The 26633-nt window shown below is 45.6% G+C and overlaps 1 protein-coding gene across 1 annotated transcript in view; it reads right to left on the minus strand.

Annotated features, from left to right (window-relative positions):
- Positions 1-26633, minus strand: part of PIEZO2 (piezo type mechanosensitive ion channel component 2) — a 438513-nt gene that overhangs the window by 236541 nt on the left and 175339 nt on the right. Inside the window, exons 9-10 of the mRNA XM_073550976.1 lie at positions 23456-23494; positions 14595-14733 (exon numbers count right to left, since the gene is read on the minus strand). Coding sequence (XP_073407077.1) covers positions 14595-14733; positions 23456-23494 — 178 coding nt within the window. The remainder of the gene's footprint in view (positions 1-14594; positions 14734-23455; positions 23495-26633) is intronic.

The following is a 26633-nucleotide window of genomic DNA, read 5'->3' on the forward strand; positions in this document are numbered from 1 at the left end:
CAATGTTGTGGACTGATTTTTCAAATACCGCTCACACAACTGGTAATACTGCATCGATGGAAAGTGACAGGAGACAGCAGTTGTCAACTATGGTTACAAACTACTTTTCCTCCCATATCGATGTTCTCCCACACAGGTCATTCCCCTTTGACTATTGGGCCGCTAAACTGGACACCTGGCCTGAATTGGCCCAATATGCCTTACAGGAGCTCGCTTGCCCAGCTGCAAGTGTGCTATCGGAAAGAGTCTTCAGTGCAGCTGGATCAATCCTGACAGAAAAAAGGACCCGTCTGTCAACCCAAAATGTGGATGATCTAACCTTCATTAAAATGAACCACGCATGGGTTTCCAAGGATTTTGTCCCACCTTCCCCTGATGACACATAGGGTGACAGAAAAATGGCTTGCTTTGGTCCACCTCTTCCTGGTACTTCACCTATTTCGCCTTTTGCATCAGCTGAATGTCCAACATCAACATATGCCACTTTCTAACACTCCCTAACTGTGCTGCCTCCCCCCCCATGGTCGGGGTCACCACCTACCGCACGACACTGTGCGAGTGCCGTTGCCCTGGACAGGTGGGTAGGCCGACTCTTGGGCGCGGGCACTGGCACAGGGTCCCTCATAGTGCAATCAAGTGTCTCTGACGGTGGTGGTGCACACCCGCCGTCAGACACACCGCTGTACTATGAGGGGCCCAGTGCCAGTACCGACGCCCACGAGTGGGCCCCCCTTGCTTGGGCAGGGCCCCAGCATTTGCAATCTTTACCTCTCCCTGCTCCTCCGCTGTGTAATCTGGGCCGTCAAATCCATACTGTGCCTGACACCGTCTGAGCCTGCCTCCTGAGACATATATTTTGAATGTGTACGCTATCCATACATGTTATCCAGGGATACGGTACCCTTTCTAACCTTTGTGCAATCACGTGCAATCCATACTGGGCCTAACACCGTCTGAGCCTGCCTCATGCTGTATAGACATATATTTTGAATGTGTACGCTATCCATACATGTTATCCGGTGATACGGTACCCTTTCTAACCTTTGTGCAATCACGTGCAATCCATACTGGGCCTAACACCGTCTGAGCCTGCCTCATGCTGTATAGACATATATTTTGAATGTGTACGCTATCCATACATGTTATCCGGGGATACGGTACCCTTTCTAACCTTTGTGCAATCACGTGCAATCCATACTGGGCCTAACACCGTCTGAGCCTGCCACATGCTGTATAGACATATATTTTGAATGTGTACGCTATCCATACATGTTATCCGGGGATACGGTACCCTTTCTAACCTTTGTGCAATCACGTGCAATCCATACTGGGCCTAACACCGTCTGAGCCTGCCTCATGCTGTATAGACATATATTTTGAATGTGTACGCTATCCATACATGTTATCCAGGGATACGGTACCCTTTCTAACCTTTGTGCAATCACGTGCAATCCATACTGGGCCTAACACCGTCTGAGCCTGCCTCATGCTGTATAGACATATATTTTGAATGTGTACGCTATCCATACATGTTATCCGGGGATACGGTACCCTTTCTAACCTTTGTGCAATCACGTGCAATCCATACTGGGCCTAACACCGTCTGAGCCTGCCTCCTGAGACATATATTTTGAATGTGTACGCTATCCATACATGTTATCCAGGGATACGGTACCCTTTCTAACCTTTGTGCAATCACGTGCAATCCATACTAGGCCTAACACCGTCTGAGCCTGCCTCCTGAGACATATATTTTGAATGTGTACGCTATCCATACATGTTATCTGGGGATACGGTACCCTTTCTAACCTTTGTGCAATCACGTGCAATCCATACTGGGCCTAACACCGTCTGAGCCTGCCTCATGCTGTATAGACATATATTTTGAATGTGTACGCTATCCATACATGTTATCCGGGGATACGGTACCCTTTCTAACCTTTGTGCAATCACGTGCAATCCATACTGGGCCTAACACCGTCTGAGCCTGCCTCATGCTGTATAGACATATATTTTGAATGTGTACGCTATCCATACATGTTATCCAGGGATACGGTACCCTTTCTAACCTTTGTGCAATCACGTGCAATCCATACTGGGCCTAACACCGTCTGAGCCTGCCTCATGCTGTATAGACATATATTTTGAATGTGTACGCTATCCATACATGTTATCCGGTGATACGGTACCCTTTCTAACCTTTGTGCAATCACGTGCAATCCATACTGGGCCTAACACCGTCTGAGCCTGCCTCATGCTGTATAGACATATATTTTGAAAGTGTACGCTATCCATACATGTTATCCGGGGATACGGTACCCTTTCTAACCTTTGTGCAATCACGTGCAATCCATACTGGGCCTAACACTGTCTGAGCCTGCCTCCTGAGACATATATTTTGAATGTGTACGCTATCCATACATGTTATCTGGGGATACGGTACCCTTTCTCACCTTTGTGCAATCACGTGTAATCCATACTGGGCGTGAGAACGGCTGGCGAGCTGTTAAGCAAGCTACAGCACCTGTCCAGACAAGTACAGGGATTCCCTAGCGAGGAGACTTATTTGATTGTTTTCAATGTTGGGACAGCAATTTTTGGGGAGCACTATACTCTGGAGAATGATAGATGGGGCCCACCATACACTGGAACATTCCAAAGGTGGACATCAGACACTGGAGCAGGATTTACAGGACCCATTATACACTAGAGCATTAGAAATGGGGCCCATTATGTTTGGAGCATTATTTGGGCCCATAAGACAGTGGAGCTTCATCCATGGGGACCAACATATACTGTAGCATTATGTGGAGCTCATCATATACTGTTTCAAACATTATATGGGACCAATGATTCTGTATGGAGAAATAGATGGGCCTCGTCATGAGATGTAAAAAGTGAGGTATTTTTCATTGGACTATACCGCTATTTCTCTGCCGTATCGGAGCATGATGAGTTGTGGTATGTGTTAAAGGGGCGCTCTTTTGCCCAGGGCACATGAAAACCTGGAGCCAGCCCTCCCCCCCCCACAGTTTGTAGCCAAATAACCCCCATTTTTCAGTGCGTAACTTGTATTATGAAGTTAATTAAGGTTGACAAGCTTAAGAAAGAAGAATTGATGCTTTTGGCATTCAAATGGGCACTGTAGGTGTGTTTCCTGTCCTCCTCTCACTGCCGACTTTTATTCCCCATTGACTTACATTGGGTTTCGTGTTTCGGGACGACCCCGACTTTTCCCTATAATCGGACGATCTTGCTCGACCCGACTTTTGGAAAAGTCGGGTTTCACGAAACGAAACGCGACCCTAAAAAACCAAAAGTCGCTCAACTCTAGTTAGTAGATCATTAGAGATTTTAGTGAGGGCAGTTTCAGTAGAGTGTAAAGAGCGGAAACCGGATTGGAGAGGGTCGAGAAGAGAGTTATCAGAGAGATAGCGGATCAGACGGGAGTGGACCAGGCGTTCCAGGAGTATAGAGATGAAAGGAAGATTAGAGACAGTTCTATAGTTAGCGGCACAGTTTTGGTCGAGGAATGGTTTTTTAAGTAGTGGATGTATGATGGCATGCTTAAATGAGGAGGGAAAGATACCAGAAGAGAGAGAGAGGTTAAATATTTTAGTTAGGCGAGGGGTGACAGCAGGGGAAAGGGACTGGAGGAGATGTGACGGAAATGGGTCACTGGTGCAAGTGGTTGGGCGAGAAGATGCAAGGAGCCTGCTTACTTCTTCTGTGACTGGTTCAAAATCAGAGAGTGAGCTAGATGCAGTGGGGGAGGGAGGACGGTGCATGGTATGAGGTGATTGGGAGATAATTTCCTGTCGAATCTGGTCAATTTTTTCTTTGAAGTAATTGGCCAGATCGTCAGCTCGGAGCTCCGTGGTTGGGGCCTGTACTCTTGGGTTGAGTAGAGAATGAAAAGTGTCAAAGAGACGTTTCAGGTTATTGGACAGTGAGGTGATGAGGGTGTTGAAAAAGTTTTTTTTGGAGAGGTGAAGGGCAGTGTTGTATGTGCGAAGCATAAAGTTATAATGGATGAAATCTTCGGGTAGGTTGGATTTTCTCCACAGACGTTCGGCGCACCTGGAGCACCGCTGCAGGAAATGTGTTTGCAGGGTGTGCCAGGATTGTCGCCGTCTGTGTTGAGGTGTTCTATGTATAGGAGGAGCAAATTCATCCAGGGCACTTTGAAGTGTTTCATTGTAATGCTTCAATGCAGAATCAGGACATGAGAGGGAGGAGATAGGGGCTAATGAAGACTGCAAGTTCTTCATAAGTTTCTGGGTGTTAATGGTCTGTATGTTTCTATAAATATGGACAGTGGGGGTGACCTGAGCAGCCTGGCAGTTCTTGATAGAGAATGAAAGAAGATTGTGGTCAGAGAGCGGGAGAGGGGAGTTTGCAAAATCATCCACTGTACAAAGCCGAGAGAAGACCAAGTCGAGGGAGTTTCCGTCTTCATGCGTTGGAGAATTAGTAAGCTGCGAAAGGCCAAACGAGGAGGTAAGAGATAAAAGGTGAGTAGCAGATGGGGAGAGTGGAAGAACAATGGGGATGTTGAAATCTCCCATGATGAGGGTAGGGATGTCACAGGAGAGAAAATGTGGAAGCCAAGTGGCAAAATGATCCAGGAACTGATGGGAGGGGCCAGGAGGACGATACACCACCGCCACTCACATGGAGAAGGGGGTGTAGAGTCTGACAGCATGGACCTCAAAAGAAGGGAAGACTAGAGAGGGTAGTTGAGGGATAACTTGAAAGGTTGTCCTATTGTGTCTAATTATGGGACCCATATCATAACATCCTGATTGAGATGTAATTTTTTCCACTCTTTGCTTTTTATATGGGTATTGCTTCCATGAAACTGTTATGGTATACTGAGCAAGATGGCAATGAAGAATAAGGACTACCAATGATGGTCGTAAAAGAAGGCGTACTGGTGACAATTATTACATTGCTAAAGGGAAAAAAAACTTTTATAAATAATATATTTGTGACAAAATCACTGGTAAGGTAATAGAGGGGAGATAATATGTGTCACTGCGCTTAATGGCGTCAGTGATATGAAACCAGAGTATTTTACTCCAGCACACTACATGTTGTGAGGGTAAGCTAAAGTTGCATAAAGAGCTGGTTTCATGTGACCTTCATAGAGCGGGAGGGAGAAGGTCCACTTTATTTGCACTGACAGAGCTGCCAGGACCTGTGTGATGTCATCATCGTGTGATCAGTCACATGATGGAAAAAGTCACATGGCCTATGGTTTAAGTTAATGGGCTCTACAGGCAGTCTGGGTTCAGCTAGCTTGGAGAGAGTAGTCTCAAGTGGCTATGTGGCTTGTCGAGCACAGACTGAAACTGTGTTGCTCCAGAGTGGGGTGCCACCCGCAATGTATGGACTGTGCTGCAGCGTTTTGTTTCCTTTGTTGTTTTTCTTCTTTTAGCCAGAAAGGCTGTGTTTATTTCACCCACATGTTGGTTTTTGCTTCCTCAAAATAAACTGAGGATTTAAAGAGACTGTGTTCCCATTTTTCTACTTCCGGATACCGCCACATGAGTTGAGCTACCACTATATATATATATATATATATATATATATATATATATATATAGTAAGGTAGCGCTTGTCATTGAGGTAGGGGATACTCGCTTTGCAGCCAAATAATCAGATCCGGCATGGTTTTCCATAAAACAATAACAGTCCATGCGGTTTATTCAGGCATCATAAACCCAAGGCAATAGAAAGTTCATATCAAACAGCATAGCGTCCATGACAGAGCTCCACTGTTAACCCTGTAGTCACACAGGTTATGCAATGTCCAATACGCAGGCTTTCTAGCCTCACAGTTATCTCACCCTGTCTGTGTTATCTCATGGTTGCTTCACCACACTGCAGATGTCCATTCCCTCCCCTGGGAACTCTCAGACACATTCAGCCATTATACACACAGGCCCTTCAGGAAGGCAGACACATCTTCCAGCGAGACCTTCCAAACGGACCAATCGGGTCCAAGCATTCACTCATGTGACCTACCCTGGCCTCTTTAAATGGTCCGTAGCCATGCCCACCAGATCACATGGCCATGACCTCATCACAGGTCCTTCAATCATTCACACACATATACGTTACTATGGCATTCTAGATACCCGCCCCTAGGTGGGTCTGTAGGTAGCTGGTTCCACCCGTCTCACCAGCTACCTGGAAAGCTCTCCCTGACTCAGTGTAGCAAAAGCTCAGCAGTACCTCTGCTGACCAACACACATGTTCAAGCTTCCATCCCAAGGCCACCCACCTTGAGATACATAACCATCATTCAACATCCTGCCACTCATCCTCTCTCCTGGGACACCCACACAGCGCCCCCTTGCGGACACAGTGGTCACTACACCACAATATATATATATATATATATAGTGGCAGGGCTAAGGGTCGTGTAATCGATGGGAGATATGTGTCTCATAAATGGCTTGTCTCCATAATGTAAGGCATAACAAATATTGCTGTATTATTATTGTTTTGAAGGACCTGTGGTGAGGTCAGAGTCATGTGACCAGTCAGCTGCTCGGTTCATGGGTGTGGTTACACTCTTATAATGTGGCCTGCTCTTGAACCAGGCAGCTGTATGTGGGGGGTATACACCTCCTGTGTGCGCTGAGGCTCGCGGACTGAGCCTGAAGGAAAGGACATTCGATGTTACTTTGTCTCCTGAACTGAAGGCTGTTTATTTTGGTGATGTGCTGTTTGGTTTATGATGTAATAAACCGCATGAATTTTAAGGGAACCTGCCTCCTGACTGTCTCCCTCGCTTAAGCGAGTAGAATCCCTACAATTGGTGCTAGACGTGCGAGCAGAGTTCCTAGCAGAGATTTGAGACCGTTGCTGCATGTCCTGGGTAAAGTTTTCAGCGAGGCAGCAAGCTCTACCCGGAATAACAGAGGACCTGCTGAAACACCTGGTCCAGGCCCAGACACAGCAACAGGAGGCCAACAGGCTGTTCTTACAGCAGCTCCAGCAGAGCCAGCAGGAGCAACGGCAGCTGATGCAGCTTCTGGCAACCGCCATCCAAGAGGACAGGACGAGCGCCCCAACCCCAGGTCCGGCTGATGCCACCCACGTCACGAAGGCGGTAAGACCCGCATTGCAAAAAATGACCCCTGAGGATGATGTGGAGGCCTTCCTGACGGTGTTTGAGAGGGTGGCTGAGAGGGAAAAACTTCAGCCAGAGCGGTGGGCAGAGGTACTGGCCCCATACCTAACGGGGGAGCCCCAGAAGGCGTACTTTGACCTGACTGTACAAGACGCCAGAGAGTATCCCAAATTAAAAGCGGAAATTCTCGCACGCTTGGGGGTAACAATGACTACCAGGGAACAGCGAATTCATCGCTGGGCCTATCACCGGGACAAACTGCCGCGATCCCAAATGCTCGACCTGTTGCACCTGGTCCAGAAATGGCTGCAGCCAGAGTTGTCTTCCCCGGCACAGAAGGTAGAGCGAGTGGTCATGGATCGGTTTGTGCATTCTCTGCCGAGACCCCTACAGACTTGGGTTGCCCAGGGTGATCCCCAGAATGCCAATGAACTGGTAGGACTGTTCGAGAGATACCAGGGGATGGAAGGCTCCTTGGGGAAGCAGCCCATTCCGTATTGGGGGTCCCAACAAGGGGCGGAGTCCCGAAAAGGGGTTGGTTGTCCAAGGTCAATAGAGGCGGGGGAGGCGGTGCCCAAGGTCCCCACGGGTGATATAATTTGCTGGAAGTGCCACGGGCCTGGACATATAGCTGCCCGTTGTTCCCAGACCACTGAGCAGATGGACTGCAGCATGGGACGCCGTAGTTCATACTACGCATATCCAGCTGGCAGTGTGAATTCGCCACCTAACGAGGGGCCACAAGCATGTCCCATGTAGGTGAACGGGTGAGCAGCAATGGCGCTTCTAGACTCCGGGAGCTTGGTGACCCTTGTGAGGGCCAGTTTTCCTCTCAACATACTCCCGGGTAAAAAGGTTGGCGTTCGGTGCATAGATGGCGATGCAAAGGACTACCCTATGGCCAGGGTGAACATTGAAACAGCGCATGGCACTGAGTCGCATGAAGTTGGCGTTGTTCGAGATTTGTTTATTCCTATAATTATTGGCCGGGATTTCTGTCTGTTTTGGGATCTGTGGGGGAAGGGTTCTGAGTGTGCTAGCAAGAGCAGGGAACCAATCCACCCCAAAGAGGTATCGCCACCACCAGAGGCAGACAGGTTTCCTTTATGTGTCCTTGTTGGGGATGAAGAGGACGGGTCCCCTGTACCTGACATCCCGGAGTTAGGGGTGGCCGGGGAGAATTTTGGGACTGCCCAACATATTAGGGACCCCACGCTGAGGGAAGCCTTTAACAATGTCACCGTCATTAATGGGGTTGCACAAGAGCTGGGAGCAGACACAAGGTTCCCCTATTTTATGTTGAGTGGGGAATTGTTGTACCGGGTCACGAAAATAAGGGAGGAAGGGGTAGAGCAGTTAATAGTACCAGGCCCCTATAGAAGGAAAGTGTTGGACATGGCCCATTCACACATCTTGGGGGGACACCTGGGGGTGGAAAAAACGCAGGAACAGATTGTACAGAAAATACCTGGGTGTCACTACCTGGGTGTCACTGGGAAATAGCAAACAATTGCAGGTCCTGCCCGACATGTCAGTTAACTGCCCCCACATCTCATTTTCGGAACCCTCTTGTGCCACTGCCCATTTTTGAGGTGCCATTTGAGAGAATTGCCATGGACTTGGTCGGTCCCTTAGTTAAATCAGCTCGGGGCCATCAGTATATATTAGTCATCTTGGACTATGCCACACGCTATCCTGAGGCCATTCCCCTGAGGAACTCCTCCACGAAGAGTATAGCCCGCGAGCTGGTCCATGTGTTTTCCCAGACGGGTTTGCCGACGGAGATCCTTGTCGACAAAGGGACACCTTTAATGAGCAAGGTGATGAGGGAATTGTGCAGTCTTGCAAATCTCCCAGTTGAGGACTTCAGTGTACCATCCGCAGTCAGATGGCCTTGTTGAGAGGTTTAACAAGACACTGAAGAGCATGCTGAGAAAAGTCATAGAGAAAGATGGTAGAGACTGGGATTGTCTCTTACCGTATTTACTGTTTTCTATCCGTGAAGTTCCTCAGGCCTCCACGGGGTTCTCGCCCTTCGAGCTTCTGTACGGCCGGCATCCGCGAGGTCTCCTAGATATAGCCAAGGACGCCCCACAGAAGTGTCATTGAGCATGTGGCACTGATGCAGCAGAGGGTTGCGAAGGTGATGCCCATTGTCAAAGAACATCTCCACCAGGCACAAGAGGCTCAGGCCAGGGTCTACAACCGGTCAGCCAGAGTGAGGCAGTTCAATCTGGGAGACCGAGTTCTCGTGCTAATCCCGACGGTGGAGAGTAAGTTCTTGGCCAAGTGGCAAGGGCTATGTGAGGTGGTGGAGAAGCTGAAAGACGTAAACTACAAGATCCACCAACCTGGAAGACGGAATCCATACTAGGTTTACCATGTCAACCTCATCAAGCCGTTTCAAGATAGAGAGCCAGCGGTAACTCCATGCTTGCTGGGCAACCTAGAAGGGGAGGTTGGAGCAGTTACCATAGCGGAGACGCTATCGAAGGCCCAGAAACAGCAGTGCCGAGAGTTATTCCAGAAAAACAGGGACCTGTTCTCAGAGTTGCCGGGGTGCACGAAGGTGGAGGAGCATGAAGTTCTGACCGAGCCACATGTGTGGGTGAACGTGAAACTGTATCGTATTCCTGAGGCCCGGCGAGAGGTATTCTCCAAGGAGGTGCAGCGTATGTTGAAACTTGGGGTCATTGAGGAATCCAAGAGCGGCTGGTCGAGCCTGATTGTCCTGGTCCCAAAACCTGGTGGTGAATGGAGGTTCTGCAACGATTACCGGAAGCTGAATGAGGTCTCCAAGTTCGACGCTTATCCCATGCCACGCGTTGATGAGCTCATCGAGAGACTTGGACCTGCCAGGTACATAACCACTTTGGATCTGACAAAGGGATACTGGCAGATCCCCATGGCACAGGAAGCCAAGGAGAAGACGGCATTCTCCACACCAGACGGGTACTTCTAGTATGTCCGGATGGCGTTTGGTCTGCAGGGAGCTCCGGCAACCTTCCAGAGGCCTATGGATAGAATCCTTGCACCTCATAAGCTACACGCTGCCGCGTACCTGGATGATATCGTCATCTTTACCCTGGACTGGGAGTCTCACCTGGAAAAGGTCCAAGCAGTGTTTGATACGCTAAGAGAGGCGGGGTTTACAATAAACCCAAAGAAGTGTGCCTTGGGTAAAGAAGAAGCCAAGTACCTCGGATATGTAGAGGGGCATGGCGAGATCAAACCTCAAATTAATAAAGTGGAGGCAATTCAAACATGGCCGAGGCCTCTGTCAAAGAAGCAAGTTAAAGCCTTCCTGGGGAATGTGGGATATTACAGGAGGTTCATCCCAAACTTCGCCACAATAGCTGCACCTCTAACTGATCTGCTAAAGGGGACAAAGTCAGTGATGGTCAGCTAGTCCGAAGAAGCAGAGTCAGCCTTCCAAGAAATGAAGGGAGCTCTTTGTAAGCAACCTGTTTTGGTGGCCCCAGACTTTAATAAGCGTGAATTTGTCCTCCAGACAGATGCCTCAGATGTCGGGGTAGGAGCAGTCCTTTCCCAAGAGATATGTGGGGAGGAGCATCCTGTTCTCTACTTGAGTAGAAAGTTGACTTCTTGTGAGAGAAATTACTCAGTTGTAGAGAAGGAGTGTTTGGCCATAAAATGGGCAGTGGATACATTACGGTACTACCTGGTGGGACGGAAGTGTAGATTAATATCCGACCATGCCCCACTCAGGTGGATGAGGGAAACAAAGGGTAAGAATGCAAGGGTCATCCGCTGGTTCTTAGCCCTACAAGACTTCAGCTTCCATGTAGAGCATAGGGCCGGGAAGCTGCATGGGAATGCCGATGCCCTCTCCAGAATCCCTTGCCTGGTAGGTGAAAGTGCCAAGCCCCACGGCTTTAGGCAGAGGGGGGAGGTATGTGGCAGGGCTAAGGGTCAGGTAATCGATGGGAGATATGTGTCTCATAAATGGCTTGTCTCCATAATGTAAGGCATAACAAATATTGCTGTATTATTATTGTTTTGAAGGACCTGTGGTTAGGTCACAGTGATGTGACCAGTCAGCTGCTGGGTTCGTGGGTGTGGCTATACTCTTATAATAAGGCCTGCTCTTGAACCAGGCAGCTGTATGTGGGGGGGGGTATACACCTCCTGTGTGCGCTGAGGCTCGCGGACTGAGCCTGAAGGAAAGGACATTCGATGTTACTTTATCTCCTGAACTGAAGGCTGTTTATTTTGGTGACGTGCTGTTTGGTTTATGACGTAATAAACTGCATGATTTTTAAGGGAACCTGCCTCCTGACTGTCTCCCGTCGCACCTAAGCGAGTAGAATCCCTACTATATATATATACACACATATGCATATACATACACACACATACATATACAGTTGTGCTCAAAAGTTTACATAGCCTCACAGAATTTTTGCTTTCTTGGTCTTTTTTCAGAGAATATGAATGATAACATCAAAACTTTTTCTCCACTCATGGTTAGTGGTTGGCTGGAGCCATTTATTGTCAAACTACTGTGTTTTCTCTTTTTAAATCATAATGACAACCTAAAACATCCAAATGACCCTGATCAAAAGTTTACATACCCCATTTCTTAATATCGTGTATTGCCCCCTCTAACATCAATGACAGCTTGGAGTCTTTTGTGGTAGATGTGGATGAGGTTCTTTATTTTCTCAGATGGTAAAGCTGCCCACTCTTCTAGGCAAAAAACCTCCAGTTCCTGCAAATTCCTAGGCTGTCTAGCATGAACTGCGCGCTTGAGATCTCCCCAGAGTGACTCAATCATATTAAGGTCATAAGACTGAGATGGCCAAACCAGAACCTTGTTCAGCTGTAGCCAAAGACAGGTCAACTTGGCCTTGTTTTTTGGATCATTGTCATGTTGGAACTTCCAAGTACATCCCATGTGGTTTCCAAGCTGATGATTGCAAATTTGCCTCCAGTATTTACTGATAACGTGCTGCATTAATCTTTCCTTCAACTTTGGACAAGTTTCCTGTACCTTTGTAGCTCACAGTTAGGCGTTGGGTTCCTGCAGCGGCTCAACAGGAATCCAGAGCCTCACATTCTGCGGTCTCCCATTATCTATCGACCGCAGAGGAGATTGCTCAGCAGTTCCGGCGTCCCAGACTCTCTGCCTAGTCCTGCTCTGTGGGTGTGGCAGTTGCTGCCACCTTTGGATCAGCAATAGCAATGCAGGCTGCTCAGCAGCAAATCGCTCCAGAGGCTAAGTCCCTCCGTCGCTCTACTGAGCATGCTCACGAAACGATCTCCCATTGGAGATCGGGAGTCACATGCCCAGGTCCTTCTCATGATCTGATTGGTCCATCTCAGGGATCTGGAAGCTTCCGGAAGGTCTCGGCTATAATAGTCTCTAGTTGCTTACTGTGTGAATGATGATGGATGCATGAACCTGCAAATGACTCATTAAGATCCCCTCCCTCTGATATTACAAGTGTGTATAGTGACTTAGGTTTAGAGTCAGCGCCAGCCAGTGGCAAGCTACTAGCCACATTAGCATCCTCCACAGTGCTAGCGTCCGACAGTGCGCCTGCTACCGTGCATTGTCGATTAGCGGCAGTGTCTGTCGCCACGCTGAAGTCTGCAGCTCCTCTTGGCGTCCCCAGTTGCGACGCGGCACGCACGGTAGGTCTAGACGGACTCTGACCCTCTGCCTAGGGCCCAGCTCCTGTGACCATATACCGTGCGTGCACTCCTCTGAGACCTGTGACGTTAACAGGCTCAGCCTTTTGTGTTTAACACTTAGGCGTCTCTGTGAATAAACAGAGATCGCTCAGCGCACCCCGGGTGACGTCTAACCCACGTGCGTTATATCGCCTTATTACACGTCCGCCATTATCTAGCAGCAGTGTTTACACCTTCTGCACGGTGGACCCCGGGAGGCAAACGCACTTTACGCTATTTAATATTTAGTGCCGCCGTCCCTAACACACACATCCCCAAAAGATCAGCGATCCACTTCCATACTTTATAGTAGGAATGGTGCTCCTTTCATCATAGGCCTTGTTGACCTCTCTCCAAATGTAACATTTATGGTTGTGGCCAAAATGTTCAATTTTGTTCTCATCACTCCAAATTACCTTGTTCCAGAAGTTTTGAGGCTTGTCTCTGTGCTGTTTTGCATATTGTAGGTGAGATACTTTGTGGCGTTTGCACAGTAATGGCTTTTTTTCTGGCGACTCGACCATGCAGCCCATTTTTTACTCAAGTGCATTTTGAAAAAGCCACACCGCTAGTTTTCAGAGAGTCCAGTATTTCAGTTGATGTTATTTGTGGGTTTTTCTTTGCATCCCGAACAATTTTCCTGGCAGTTATGGACAAAATTTTTGTTGGTCTACCTGACTTTGGTTTTGTTTTTACAGAGCCCTGATTTTCCATTTGTTAATCACAATTTGAACTTTGCTGACTGGCATTATTAATTCCTTGGATATCTTTTTGTATCCCTTTCAAGTTTTATACAGTTTAAATACCTTTTCCCGTAGATCTGTTGACAATTCTTTTGCTTTCCCCATGACTCCCAATCCAGAAATGGCAGTGGCTGTATGAAAGATGCAAGAGTCTGTCTGGATCCCAGAAGCTCAAGGAGAATTTTTTTTTAAATCCAATAAAAAACTAAGTGTATAATCACACGTGGCAGATTTTTGTTGCAGGAATTTATGCGATTGCTCCATATCTTTGAACTGGGTTTGATAAATTAATGCAAATGCTACAGAGTTAACTCCAATTCGATATCTAATAGATTTGAACTTCTGAAACAAATCTCCTTTGTATGAGCATAGCTTTATGTGTCAGAGAGCTGCCTGCTTTGTAGAACATGCTGCATTTGTAATGCTAATAGCAAACAAAATCTTGAGGACAGTACACATATTAATAGAGGTGGCCCTGACCCAAAATGACCACCCCATTACATGCAATAGCCATGGCTATTACATTTACAATACCATGGCTATTGCATTTGTAATGCTGTAGTATAATGCTGTAGTATAATGATGTAGTATAATTCTGTAGTTGTCTGAATGTGATTCTGAACCATGAATGAGACCACATGACTGATTTATAATTTATTTGATCTCTTGAGTGGCAAGAGGGCAATCCAAAAACAGAGCTCTGACATCACTGAATAATTTTTCCACAAGGTTAAAAGATTTGGCAAATGTATTAATATTGTATAATAAAATCCCCATAATCTCAGCAAAAGATGGCGTATGCTACGGTGTGCCTTCAATCCAGTACAGAATCTTCATGTTATGAAAGAATGGGATTTGTTGCAACCCTGCGGCATTTTGCTATGCAATTTTTGCACCAATTCTTCTACAACTAATATTGTGTCAAAAGTATCTGAAATATGAATATGAAGTCACATTTCAATCTTACAGATGATATCACATTGGATGACTTTACAAAACTGCACTCTTACCAGAGATTTCTTCAGCATGCTCCCATTTGTACTGAGGCGTTGAGTACACATCTATTTTTGTAGGTCCGTTTTCTATAGGAAGTGACGTATTTATTGTATGATAATCAACTGGTGTCCCATTAACTGTTACAAGTAGTACCTGTCAAGCAGCAATTAGCAAAAAATATTCAATCACATTTTAAAATTAATTTTCTCCATATACTACAACAGAATAATGCACACCTTAGTTTAACGCTCCTTATCTGCAATATAGTTGGATGTTACAGTATACGGCTAGTATGGATTTAACTAAAAAACTTTCAAAATCACTTCACTTATGTACAAAGATCAACATCTACCGTAATCTGTTTTAGGCCGGGTGCCCACGATCTAGAAGTAGCAGCGCTTTGGACACAGCATATGTACAAAGTGCTGCCATCTATTGAACGCAGGTAAATCCACGTGTGCTCACTGAACTATGAGGATTCACCAAGTCCAATATATTGTATGACTGAAATTTCTCTTGATGCAGCAAAAATACACAGGGTCAAAACACACCAAGAGCTCAACATGGGAACATAGCCTTATTCCACGCATTGTATGCTCTGGATGTGGGTTTTGTATGTGTTTTCTCATAACACTATGGTGTAAAAAAAATGCATAATAAAATGCAAGTGTATATAAAAAAAACACATGAAAATCCTGTATTAAAGTACTGATGTGTGTACAGAAGTAGTAGCAATGTGAATGAGATTTATCAAAGCAAAATTTGAAATTAGCAGAAACATCACAGTTTTCCCTTCATCCATGACAGCACCACCTGAGAGAGGGATCCGCCCCGCCAGGACAGGAACCTACTGAAATATAAGGGGCGGCACCTCTCCCCCGCTTCAGTTGGGTTCCTGTCCTGGAACGGGATCCCAGTCTGACAGCGGCGGTGCTTGTCATGGAAAATGGACCCAAGGCCGTCCCGGCGCAGGAAGAGCAGGTCAGCTTACCTGCAGCGCCGGCCGTCGGTGGCCTGGAAGCGCAGTCCCTGGGGTTCCTCCTGCAGGCCCCGAGTTCGTGCGGGTGCAGTATGGCGGCCTCAGCAGCGGGGCTCTCCTCCGTGCCTCCCTCCCCCTGCGCGCGCACGATCCTTCTCCCTGAGATGACAGGGGAAGCCGGGGCGGCTTCCGGCGTCTGACGTCAGCGGCACGATGCACCCTGGGAGTGCGCCGGCTGATGTCACAGACGCGACGGCAACATGGCGCCTGGTGCGGCGCCGGCCGCAGTAAGAAGAAGAGCGGCCGACGGTCGCAGGGGGGAGGGGTACCGACCACTCACCGGATACACCTACAAAAAGGAGGGCAAGGAGCAGGACGGCCAGGTGTTACAATGGGGTCACAGCAGGAGCGTTCACTGTCTCCACCGTCCCTGCCCCCGTCGCAGACCTCTGCACGTAAACATGGGATCCATTCAAGCGGCAAGAGCAGCAGCCGCCCGAGGCACAGATCGAGGGATTCCTCGAGGTCGAGAGAGCGCAGACCGCATGCTCCAACACAGCCTCCGAGTCTGGTACCCGACTTTGTGGGTGGTGAGTGATCTTCGAGAATGTTAGACCAATATTAATAGGGTCCTTCTTGTGTGTTATTTTTTCCTTAGGGAAAAGGCAAAAAAGCAGGGAGCAAAAGGAATAATAGAGAGTGTGCTATATGCCAGAGCCCCCTAGCAAAAGATTGGCAAAAGGACCTTAGCGGACTATGTATCCAGCGGACTATGGTGGAGGAGGTGCCGAGCCTGGCAACTAACCTCAGATCAGTCATAAGGTCCGAGGTAGAAGGCTCACTTAAAATATTATTAAAGAAAAAAAGTAGGAGAGACTCCCCAACTTCTTTGTCAGACTCTTCCTCGTCTGAATATCAGGTCGAACACAGGTCCTCCTCGGATAGTGATACGGGTGGCAGGCCGTGTTTTCCGGTAGAGGATACAGACGCTCTCCTTAAGGCCATTAGGACAACCATGGGACTACAGGAGGAGAAAGCAACTAAGTCCCTAGAAGACGTAATAATTGGGGGGTTACAGGAAAGGAAAAAGCGCACCTTTCCGGTTAATGAGAAAATTCAGGCGCTCATTGAAAAAGAGTGGAAGAAACCTGAAAGATCAGGTAGCCTTCCCTCCTCCTCAAAAAGGAGATATCCCTTTGAGCCTAAAGATACGGCAGCGGCAGGGGGACTGAAACCAGCAATAGCCAGCACCTGCACAGCCCGCTCCTTAATGATCTGGTTACAGCAGCTAGAAGAAAAACTCGCATCCAAGGTGTCGAGGGAAAAAATTTTGGGAGATATGTATCTTCTACTTGGAGCAGCCGCCTTTTTGGCCGACACCTCTGCCGATTCCATGAGATTGACGGCAAGGGCAGCGGGGTTATCAAACGCCGCAAGGCGTGCATTATGGCTTAAAGGCTGTCCTGGAGACCTACAATCAAAAGCTAAATTATGCTCTCTTCCATGTGATGGACAATTTCTTTTTGGGAAAAATTTAGACGACAGCCTGGAAAAAGCAGGGGACAGGAAAAAGGGCTTCCCCAGATTTACAGGAGATCAAAGAAGACCGCCCTTTCGGAGGGGAAAATTCAATAGGGGCCATCGGAAAAGATGGGAGGACAAAAGAAAGAAAGAGTCTGGATTCATGTTTGGGGGAGCCGCTTCATCCGCAAAGAAGTCCCCACAATGACGCCGATATCCCTGTAGGGGGGAGACTGATGCTCTTTTATCAGGCCTGGAAAATATATCTTCCAACACTTGGATTTTAAACATCATAAAAAAAGGCCTAAAATTTCCTTTTTTTCAACGGCCGAGAGCATCGTTTGTGGTGACCCCCATCTGGAAAGGGTTAGAAGAGCAGTTGGCCCTAGAGGCAGAGATCCTAAGTCTGCTGGACAAACACGTTCTGATCGAGGTTCCAAGCGAACAGGAAAGAAGGGGTTTCTACTCACCCCTCTTCCTAATAAAAAAAACGGATCATTCATTCAGGACGATTATAAACCTCAGAGGCCTCAGCCAATGGATAGAAAACCAGACCTTCAAAATGGAGTCAGTGACTTCGGCCATAAAACTGTTACACCACAATTGTTTTATGGCCGTAGTCGACTTAAAGGATGCCTACTACCACATCCCGATCCATCCAGAGTACCAAAAATACTTAAGGGTAGCTCTCTACATCCAGGGCAACCTCAGACATTTTCAGTTCAGAGCCCTTCCATTCGGCATATCCATAGCCCTGAGGGTGTTCACGAAGGTAGTAGCAGAGATGACAGCCTTCCTCCGAATCCACAACACAATTATAATACCCTACGTAGACGATTTTCTAATTGTGGGCAACTCGGAACGTCACAGCACAGAACAGGTGGAAAGGGTAACAAATACCCTACAGAGACTGGGCTGGATGGTGAATGTCAAAAAGTCAAGGCTACAACCCCTAAAAAGGCAAATGTTTTTAGGATTCATCTTGGACTCGGAACAGCAAAAGTGTCTTTTACCAGAGGCCAAGGTGGAAAAGGTGAGGAATATGACCCTGGCAGCAATAGTCCAACCTCACACGACCCTGAGAGGGGCGATGTCCTTACTGGGCACACTGACAGCCTGTATTCCGGCGGTCAGATGGGCACAATTTCATACCCGTCAACTGCAAGCAGAGATCCTATCAGCACAGAAATTGCTAAAAGGGCGTTTAGAAGGAAGGCTGGAACTTTCCTTAAAAGTCAAAAACTCTCTCAGATGATGTCTAGACAGAACAAACCTAGTAGCAGGGACATTATGGCACAGGCCAGTATCCGATGTGATTCTGACGGACGCAAGTTCCTCGGGGTGGGGAGCACACCTGAGGGGACGGGCAGCCCAGGGGCCCTGGGGACACCAAGAACAAAACGCATTCTCCAACCTAAGAGAATTAAGGGCAGTAAACAAAGCCCTAAGGATATTCATCCCCAGTCTAGAAGGCCACAATGTCCGGATCATGTCGGACAACAAAGTGACAGTGGCTTATATCAACCACCAGGGAGGGACAAGGTCACACTCCCTAATGAGCGAAACCAACGAAATCTTTGGCAGAGCAGAACGACACCTACACTCTCTAACGGCCTTACACATCAGATGGGTGGAGAACATACAAGTCGATTTCCTAAGCCGCAACACATTGAGGCAGGGAGAATGGGCCCTAAATCACTTAGTGTTCCAGAAGATAGTACAACTCTGGGGAGAGCCAGTAATAGACCTCTTTGCCAACAAAAGCAACAGGCAGGTAAAAAGATTCTGTTCATTGAACCCAAAAGAAGACCCATGGGCAGTGGACGCATTGCAAATTCCGTGGAATTTCAAACTGGGTTACGCCTTTCCTCCGGTAGCTCTAATCCCAGCAGTGGTGAAGAAAATAAGAGAGGATCAGGCCAGAGTGATCTTAATAGCCCCGTTTTGGCCAAAAAGGCCCTGGTTCTCACTACTACAGATGATGTCCCTCTCAGATCCATGGCTGCAGCCAGAGATTCCAGACCTGCTAGCTCAGGGTCCGGTATTCCACACGCAAGTCAAGGGGTTCCATCTGACGGCGTGGAATTTGAGAGGTCACTTTTAAAAAATAGAGGGTTCTCCCCTGGGTTGGTGGCTACACTGATGAAAAGTAGAAAGCCAGTAACAACTAATATATACGGTAGGACATGGAATAAGTTTCTGCAGTTCCTAGGAAGACCATTAGACCAATAACCCCCGATCAAGGCCATCTTAGAGTTCTTACAGGCAGGACTACAGCTAGGCCTAGCGGTAAATACACTAAAAGTACAAGTTTCAGAACTAGGCGCTCTATATAACTGCAATATAGCAGCAAACAGATGGGTAGCAAGATTCATTAAATCCTGCCAGAGGTCTAGACCAATCCCTTTGCCAAAAATAGCTCCCTGGGATTTAAACATTGTGTTAGAAGCTCTCACGAAGAAGCCATTTGAACCAGTGCAACAACTACCAGTAAAATATCTTACCCTAAAAACCATTATTTTAGTGGCCCTTACATCGGCACGTAGAGTGAGTGACTTGCAGGCCCTCTCAGTTATCCCACCTTATACCGAGGTGTACCAGGACAGGGTTGTCCTAAAAACAGACCCTGCTTATTTACCGAAAGTTGTATCAGATTTTCACTGAAGCCAGGAAATTGTCCTCCCCTCCTTCTGTGACAATCCAAAAAACCCAGGAGAGGAGAAATTCCATAATCTAGACGTTAAAAGAGCCCTCTTAGAGTATATATCAGTAACTAGCCAGTGGAGGAGGTCCCAGTCCCTATTTGTAGCCTTCCAGGGAGCCAGGAAGGGTTACGGAGTATCGAACGGGACTATTGCCAGATGGATTAGGGAGGCCATTAGTGTAGCCTACTCAGCTAGTGGTGATCCGATTCCTGACGGCATCAAGGCTCATTCCACCAGAGCCGTGGTGACCTCCTGGGCTGAAAAAGCAGAGGTATCAATTGAACAGATTTGTAAGGCCGCTACCTGGGCCTCACCCTCAACCTTTTTTAAACACTATAGATTAAGTCTATCCTCCTCTGCTGACTTAACCTTTGGTAGAAGGGTGCTGCAAGCGGTGGTCCCTCCCTAAGGTGTTCGAAGTCTCCAAAAATCTCTCAGGTGGTGCTGTCATGGGTGAAGGGAAAACCACCATGGTTACTTACCAGTAGCCGTTTTTTCCGGAACCCATGACAGCACCCATATATTCCCCCCCTTTTCACCGTATGGGTGTGCACGTTAACAGGGTGTATTTGTGTGTTGTGGTGTTGGATAAACATGTAACTAACCGGGAAGTCCTCTCAATGCTCTGTAACCAACTGAAGCGGGGGAGGTGCCGCCCCTTATATTTCAGTAGGTTCCTGTCCTGGCGAGGCGGATCCCTCTCAGGTGGTGCTGTCATGGGTTCCGGAAAAACCGGCTACCGGTAAGTAACCATGGTGGTATTTCCGCTATAAAATCCACAGTGATTTTTGCTGATGCAGATGCTTTTGTACCAGACTTTATGCTATGTGAGGTCGGCAGCATAAAGGTACCATAGGAACATACTCTTAGGCTAAGTTTGCACTAGGTGTTTTTTAAGGGGTTTTTTATGCAAATTTTCTGCAATGTTTTACAGTACCAGCTATGTCTATGAGATTTGAGAAACCTCAGGCACGCAGCTTGGTTTTTCTATTATCTATTATAAGTATTTTGTGCTTTGCATGTTTTTTTCCACAATAGAGCAGGTCACTTTCAGTATATTTTCTGTGTTTTTTAAATGTTTTTAAACCATTTAAAGTAATAGGTGGTGAATAAAAACTGAAAATCTGCACCAAAAAATGCAGGTATCAAGTTTTGCAGCGTTTTTTTGTGCCAAAACCTGATTAAATAGAATGAGATTTTTTTTGCGCTAAACTTTATCAGCATGCACAAGTGTCAATTGTAGAATGAAAAAAAAGTAGGGAAAAGTACAAAAAAGGCAGCGAAAAAACAAGCAAAACCTCCTTTTTTTCTGCAGCTTCTTTCCTGCCAAGAGAGCAAGTTTTGCTGCAGAAAAAAAATGCTGAAAAAAGGATAATAGCCAAATAAGAATCTCAATCAGACACAGTGATTCGGGCTATTTGCCCTCGTCATATTGCAAGACTCGATAAAGGGTCGATAGTGAATTGTAGGATCACTACTTCCAACAGGTGGCGCTATAGAGTTCAAATCCTCTACCTCTCTGAAGAGGCAATTTGCATATTAGCTCTCTCTGTACAATGTATATTGACAGAGAGCTGCTAATCAGTGGTGGGCATGTGGTTGGACCAGCAAGCATCAGACAGCTAGTCTGACTCAAACTGATTAAACACTGAGTTTATTGAAACAGAAACATACAGACCAGTGACACATCGCTGAAATCAGGAGCTTAGCTACTACACTATGCTGCTCTCATAGCATCTCATAGAACTCAAAGCAAAACCTGCTGACATACAGTGGGTATGGAAAGTATTCAGACCCCTTTAAATTTCACTCTTTGTTTCATTGTAGCCATTTGGTAAATTCAAAAAGATATTTTTTTCTCATTAATGTACACTCTGCACCCCATCTTGACTAAAAAAAAATAGAAATGTAGAAATTTTTGCAAATTTATCACAAAAGAAAAACTGAAATATCAGATGGTCATAATTATTCAGACCCTTTGCTCAGACACTCATATTTATGTCACATGCTGTCCATTTCCTTGTGATCCTCCTTGAGATGGTTCTACTCCTTCATTGGAGTCCAACTGTGTTTAATTAAACTGATAGGACTTGATTTGTAAAGGCACACACCTGTCTATATTATAATAATAATAATAATAATCTTTATTTATATAGCGCCAACATATTCCGCAGCGCTTTACAGTTGAAAGACCTCACAGTGCATGTCAGACCAAATGAGAATCATGAGGTCAAAGGAACTGGCCAAGGAGCTCAGAGACAGAATTGTGGAAAGCCACACATCTGGCCAAAGTTACAAAAGAATTTTTGCAATACTCAAGGTTCCTAAGAGCACAGCGGCCTCCATAATCCTTAAATGGACGAAGTTTGGGACCACCAGAAGTCTTTCTAGAGCTGGCCATCAAGCCAAACTGAGCAATCATGGGAGAAGAGCCTTGGTGAGAGATAAAGAAGAACCCCAAGATCACTGTGGCTGAGCTCCAGAGATGCAGTAGGGAGACGGGAGAAAGTTCCACAAAGTCAACTATCACTGCAGCCCTCCACCAGTCGGGCCTTTATGGCAGACTGACCCGACGGAAGCCTTTCCTCAGTGCAAGACGTATGAAAGCCCGCATAGAGTTTGCTAAAAACACATGAAGGACTCCCAGACTATAAGAAATAAGATTCTCTGGTCTGATGAGATGAAGATAGAACTTTTTGGTGATAATTCTAAGCGGTATGTGTGGAGAAAAACAGGCACTGTTCATCACCTGCCCCATACATTCCCAACAGTGAAACATGGTGGTGGCAACATCATGCTATGGGGGTGTTTTCCAGCTGCAGGAACAGGACGACTGGTTGTAATTGAAGGAAATATGAATCCGGCCAAGTACAGAGATATCCTCGATGAAAACCTCTTCTAGAGTGCTCTGGACCTCAGACTTGGCCGAAGGTTCACCTTCCAACAAGAAAATGACCATAAGCACACAGCTAAAATAACAAAGGAGTGGCTTCAGAACAACTCTGTGACCATTCTTGACTGGCCCAGCCAGAGCCCTGAACTAAACCCAATTGAGCATCTCTGGAAAGACCTGAAAAAGGCTGTCCACCAACGTTCACCATCCAACCTGACAGAACTGGAGAGGACCTGCAAGGAAGAACGGCAGAGGATCCTCAAATCCAAGTTTGAAAAACTTTTTGCATCATTCCCAAGAAAACTCGTGGTTGTACTAGTTCAAAAGGTTGTTTCTACTCAATACTGAGAAAAGGGTCTGAATACTTATGACCATGTGATATTTCAGTTTTTCTTTTTTAATAAATTAGCAAAAATTTTTACATTTCTGTTTTTTTTCAGTCAAGATGGGGTGCAGAGTGTACAATAATGAGAAAAAAAAATAACTTTTTTGAATTTACCAAATAGCTGCAATGAAACAAAGTGAAAAATTTAAAGGGGTCTGAATATTTTCCGTACCCACTGTATTACTTTTAAAGTTCTCTAGCGTGCATGCATCTGCATCTGACAGTGAGAATACTGTAAATATTCCTATTTTTGTTCCCTAATCTCCCAGTATGTTAAAACAGATTAATTTTAGAACTGAACATACACATTACTTTGGTATGTGATGATACAATATGTGTATAACAAACTATGGAAGATCAATTGTGAAATACACTCTTGCTTGCATACTAACATCAGATGGCTTGTATTCATCTTGGGTCATGGAAAGTAGCTGCAAAAAGCAAAGCAGGAAAATAAAATTAATGGTAGCCACAAAGACTACTGTGCCCTGGAATGCAACAACATAGAAACAACGAATACTCACACAGCGTTATGAAAAAAAAAAGAAGCAGGATACAACATACACCTGACATTAAAGTAAAGCAGTAGCTAAAATCCAAAAATACAATAAATGACAAAACATATGGACTTTGTTGTAAAACTTCATCATAAAAATCCATTTCATATGATGAATCTTTTCTTGCTCTCTCTTCATATATTGGATTTTAGCTACAGTTTTTTCCTTTAATGAAACACTTACAATACAATAATTTTAGAATCATGTAGTGGAATTTTAAATGACAATTGTCACAAATGGTCTTCTGTAGTCAAAGGTAATAATAGATGGGAGAATAGTGACAAAGAACTGTTTTAAAAAGACTACTGGGAGAATTGGTTTAGAAGAAAACCAATGTGATAAATTAGGTGGATCTCACATAATTCTATAGTAGCAATATATCAACTATGACATTGAAATTTACATGCAAGATAATAAATAGTCGATCCATAAACTGGCTACTAGTTGCACAAAGACAGAATATGTCACCTATAGAGATACTGACCATCTACTGCATGGTTTTGATTTAAAAAAGAAATATTCAGTTTTTGTTTCATGGATCCTGACAAATCACAATTTGCTCACTGAGATGCCATTTTACAAAGAATGTGACTATCGGTGTGGAGCATAAGGCAACAGGTACAGGACTAGGTCATACAAATATATTTATGTTACACAATTGTCAAAAAAACTTTATGCTCATAGTTATTAGAACCAATGAATGATTCATACAAAAAAGCAACAATGACAAAGTTAATCAAATGCACAAGTATTGGGCTGAGTGTCATCCTAATTTGTATTTTTACCAATATATCTTATGCTAAATCTTTTGTAATGCAATATTACTGGCAAAGTTAATTTTGTATGTAAGGGAATGTCCCATAGAACCTTTTTATTACTTTTACAATCTGTCAGTCAAACATCCAATACCCCATGTCATTATCAAGAAAAAGGGGTTAACTCTCCTCCACTTGCAGCTCCTTGCTCTTGTTAATAATGGAGGTCTCAGACATTGGACGGCCATCTGAACTAAAGTAAAAAATAGTAGTCATGGGATAACCTTTAACAAGTTTATAAAGGTCCAAATCTTAACTTGTTTCTTACATATGTATTTGGTTTTCTTTCAAAGTGAAAGACAGTGACCATTGAGTGTGTACGGCACTTGAATTTGATCTCTTCATATGCACTGGTGCGGTTAACTAGTATTCTATCTGACAACGCAGATGACTAAGAAACAAATACTTACAAGACATTCATTTTTCACATTGTGTTTAATCTCCACATCAGTGGCTCCATCAGGGCTTGCTGTGTGCTCTATTACAGATAATTTTCAGCTGTATACAGTGGGGAAAAAAGTATTTAGTCAGTCAGCAATAGTGCAAGTTCCACCACTTAAAAAGATGAGAGGCGTCTGTAATTTACATCATAGGTAGACCTCAACTATGGGAGACAAACTGAGAAAAAAAAATCCAGAAAATCACATTGTCTGTTTTTTTTTAATTTTATTTGCATATTATGGTGGAAAATAAGTATTTGGTCAGAAACAAAATTTCATCTCAATACTTTGTGATATATCCTTTGTTGGCAATGACAGAGGTCAAACGTTTTCTGTAAGTCTTCACAAGGTTGCCACACACTGTTGTTGGTATGTTGGCCCATTGCTCCATGCAGATCTCCTCTAGAGCAGTGATGTTTTTGGCTTTTCGCTTGGCAACACGGACTTTCAACTCCCTCCAAAGGTTTTCTATAGGGTTGAGATCTGGAGACTGGCTAGGCCACTCCAGGACCTTGAAATGCTTCTTACGAAGCCACTCCTTCGTTGCCCTGGCGGTGTGCTTTGGATCATTGTCATGTTGAAAGACCCAGCCACGTTTCATCTTCAATGCCCTTGCTGATGGAAGGAGGTTTGCACTCAAAATCTCACGATACATGGCCCCATTCATTCTTTCATGTACCCGGATCAGTCGTCCTGGCCCCTTTGCAGAGAAACAGCCCCAAAGCATGATGTTTCCACCACCATGCTTTACAGTAGGTATGGTGTTTGATGGATGCAACTCAGTATTCTTTTTCCTCCAAACACGACAAGTTGTGTTTCTACCAAACAGTTCCAGTTTGGTTTCATCAGACCATAGGACATTCTCCCAAAACTCCTCTGGATCATCCAAATGCTCTCTAGCAAACTTCAGACGGGCCCGGACATGTACAGGCTTAAGCAGTGGGACACGTCTGGCACTGCAGGATCTGAGTCCATGGTGGCGTAGTGTATTACTTATGGTAGGCCTTGTTACATTGGTCCCAGCTCTCTGCAGTTCATTCACTAGGTCCCCCCGCGTGGTTCTGGGATTTTTGCTCACCGTTCTTGTGATCATTCTGACCCCACGGGGTGGGATTTTGCGTGGAGCACCAGATCGAGGGAGATTATCAGTGGTCTTGTATGTCTTCCATTTTCTAATTATTGCTCCCACAGTTGATTTCTTCACTCCAAGCTGGTTGGCTATTGCAGATTCAGTCTTCCCAGCCTGGTGCAGGGCTACAGTTTTGTTTCTGGTGTCCTTTGACAGCTCTTTGGTCTTCACCATAGTGGAGTTTGGAGTCAGACTGTTTGAGGGTGTGCACAGGTGTCTTTTTATACTGATAACAAGTTTAAACAGGTGCCATTACTACAGGTAATGAGTGGAGGAAAGAGGAGACTCTTAAAGAAGAAGTTACAGGTCTGTGAGAGCCAGAAATCTTGATTGCTTGTTTCTGACCAAATACTTATTTTCCACCATAATATGCAAATAAAATGAAAAAAAAACAGACAATGTGATTTTCTGGGGTTTTTTTTCTCAGTTTGTCTCCCATAGTTGAGGTCTACCTATGATGTAAATTACAGACGCCTCTCATCTTTTTAAGTGGTGGAACTTGCACTACTGCTGACTGACTAAATACTTTTTTTCCCCACTGTACATCTATTTGAGTTGGGCACCAAGACATGATAGACTGCAAATGGTGCCCACCGCAAATATCTGGATATCTGCATCATTACAGTCAA

This window comes from Dendrobates tinctorius, unplaced genomic scaffold (genome assembly GCF_039654945.1).
Source record: "Dendrobates tinctorius isolate UK_male_01 unplaced genomic scaffold, ASM3965494v1 ptg000171l, whole genome shotgun sequence".
Lineage (NCBI taxonomy): Eukaryota > Metazoa > Chordata > Amphibia > Anura > Dendrobatidae > Dendrobates > Dendrobates tinctorius.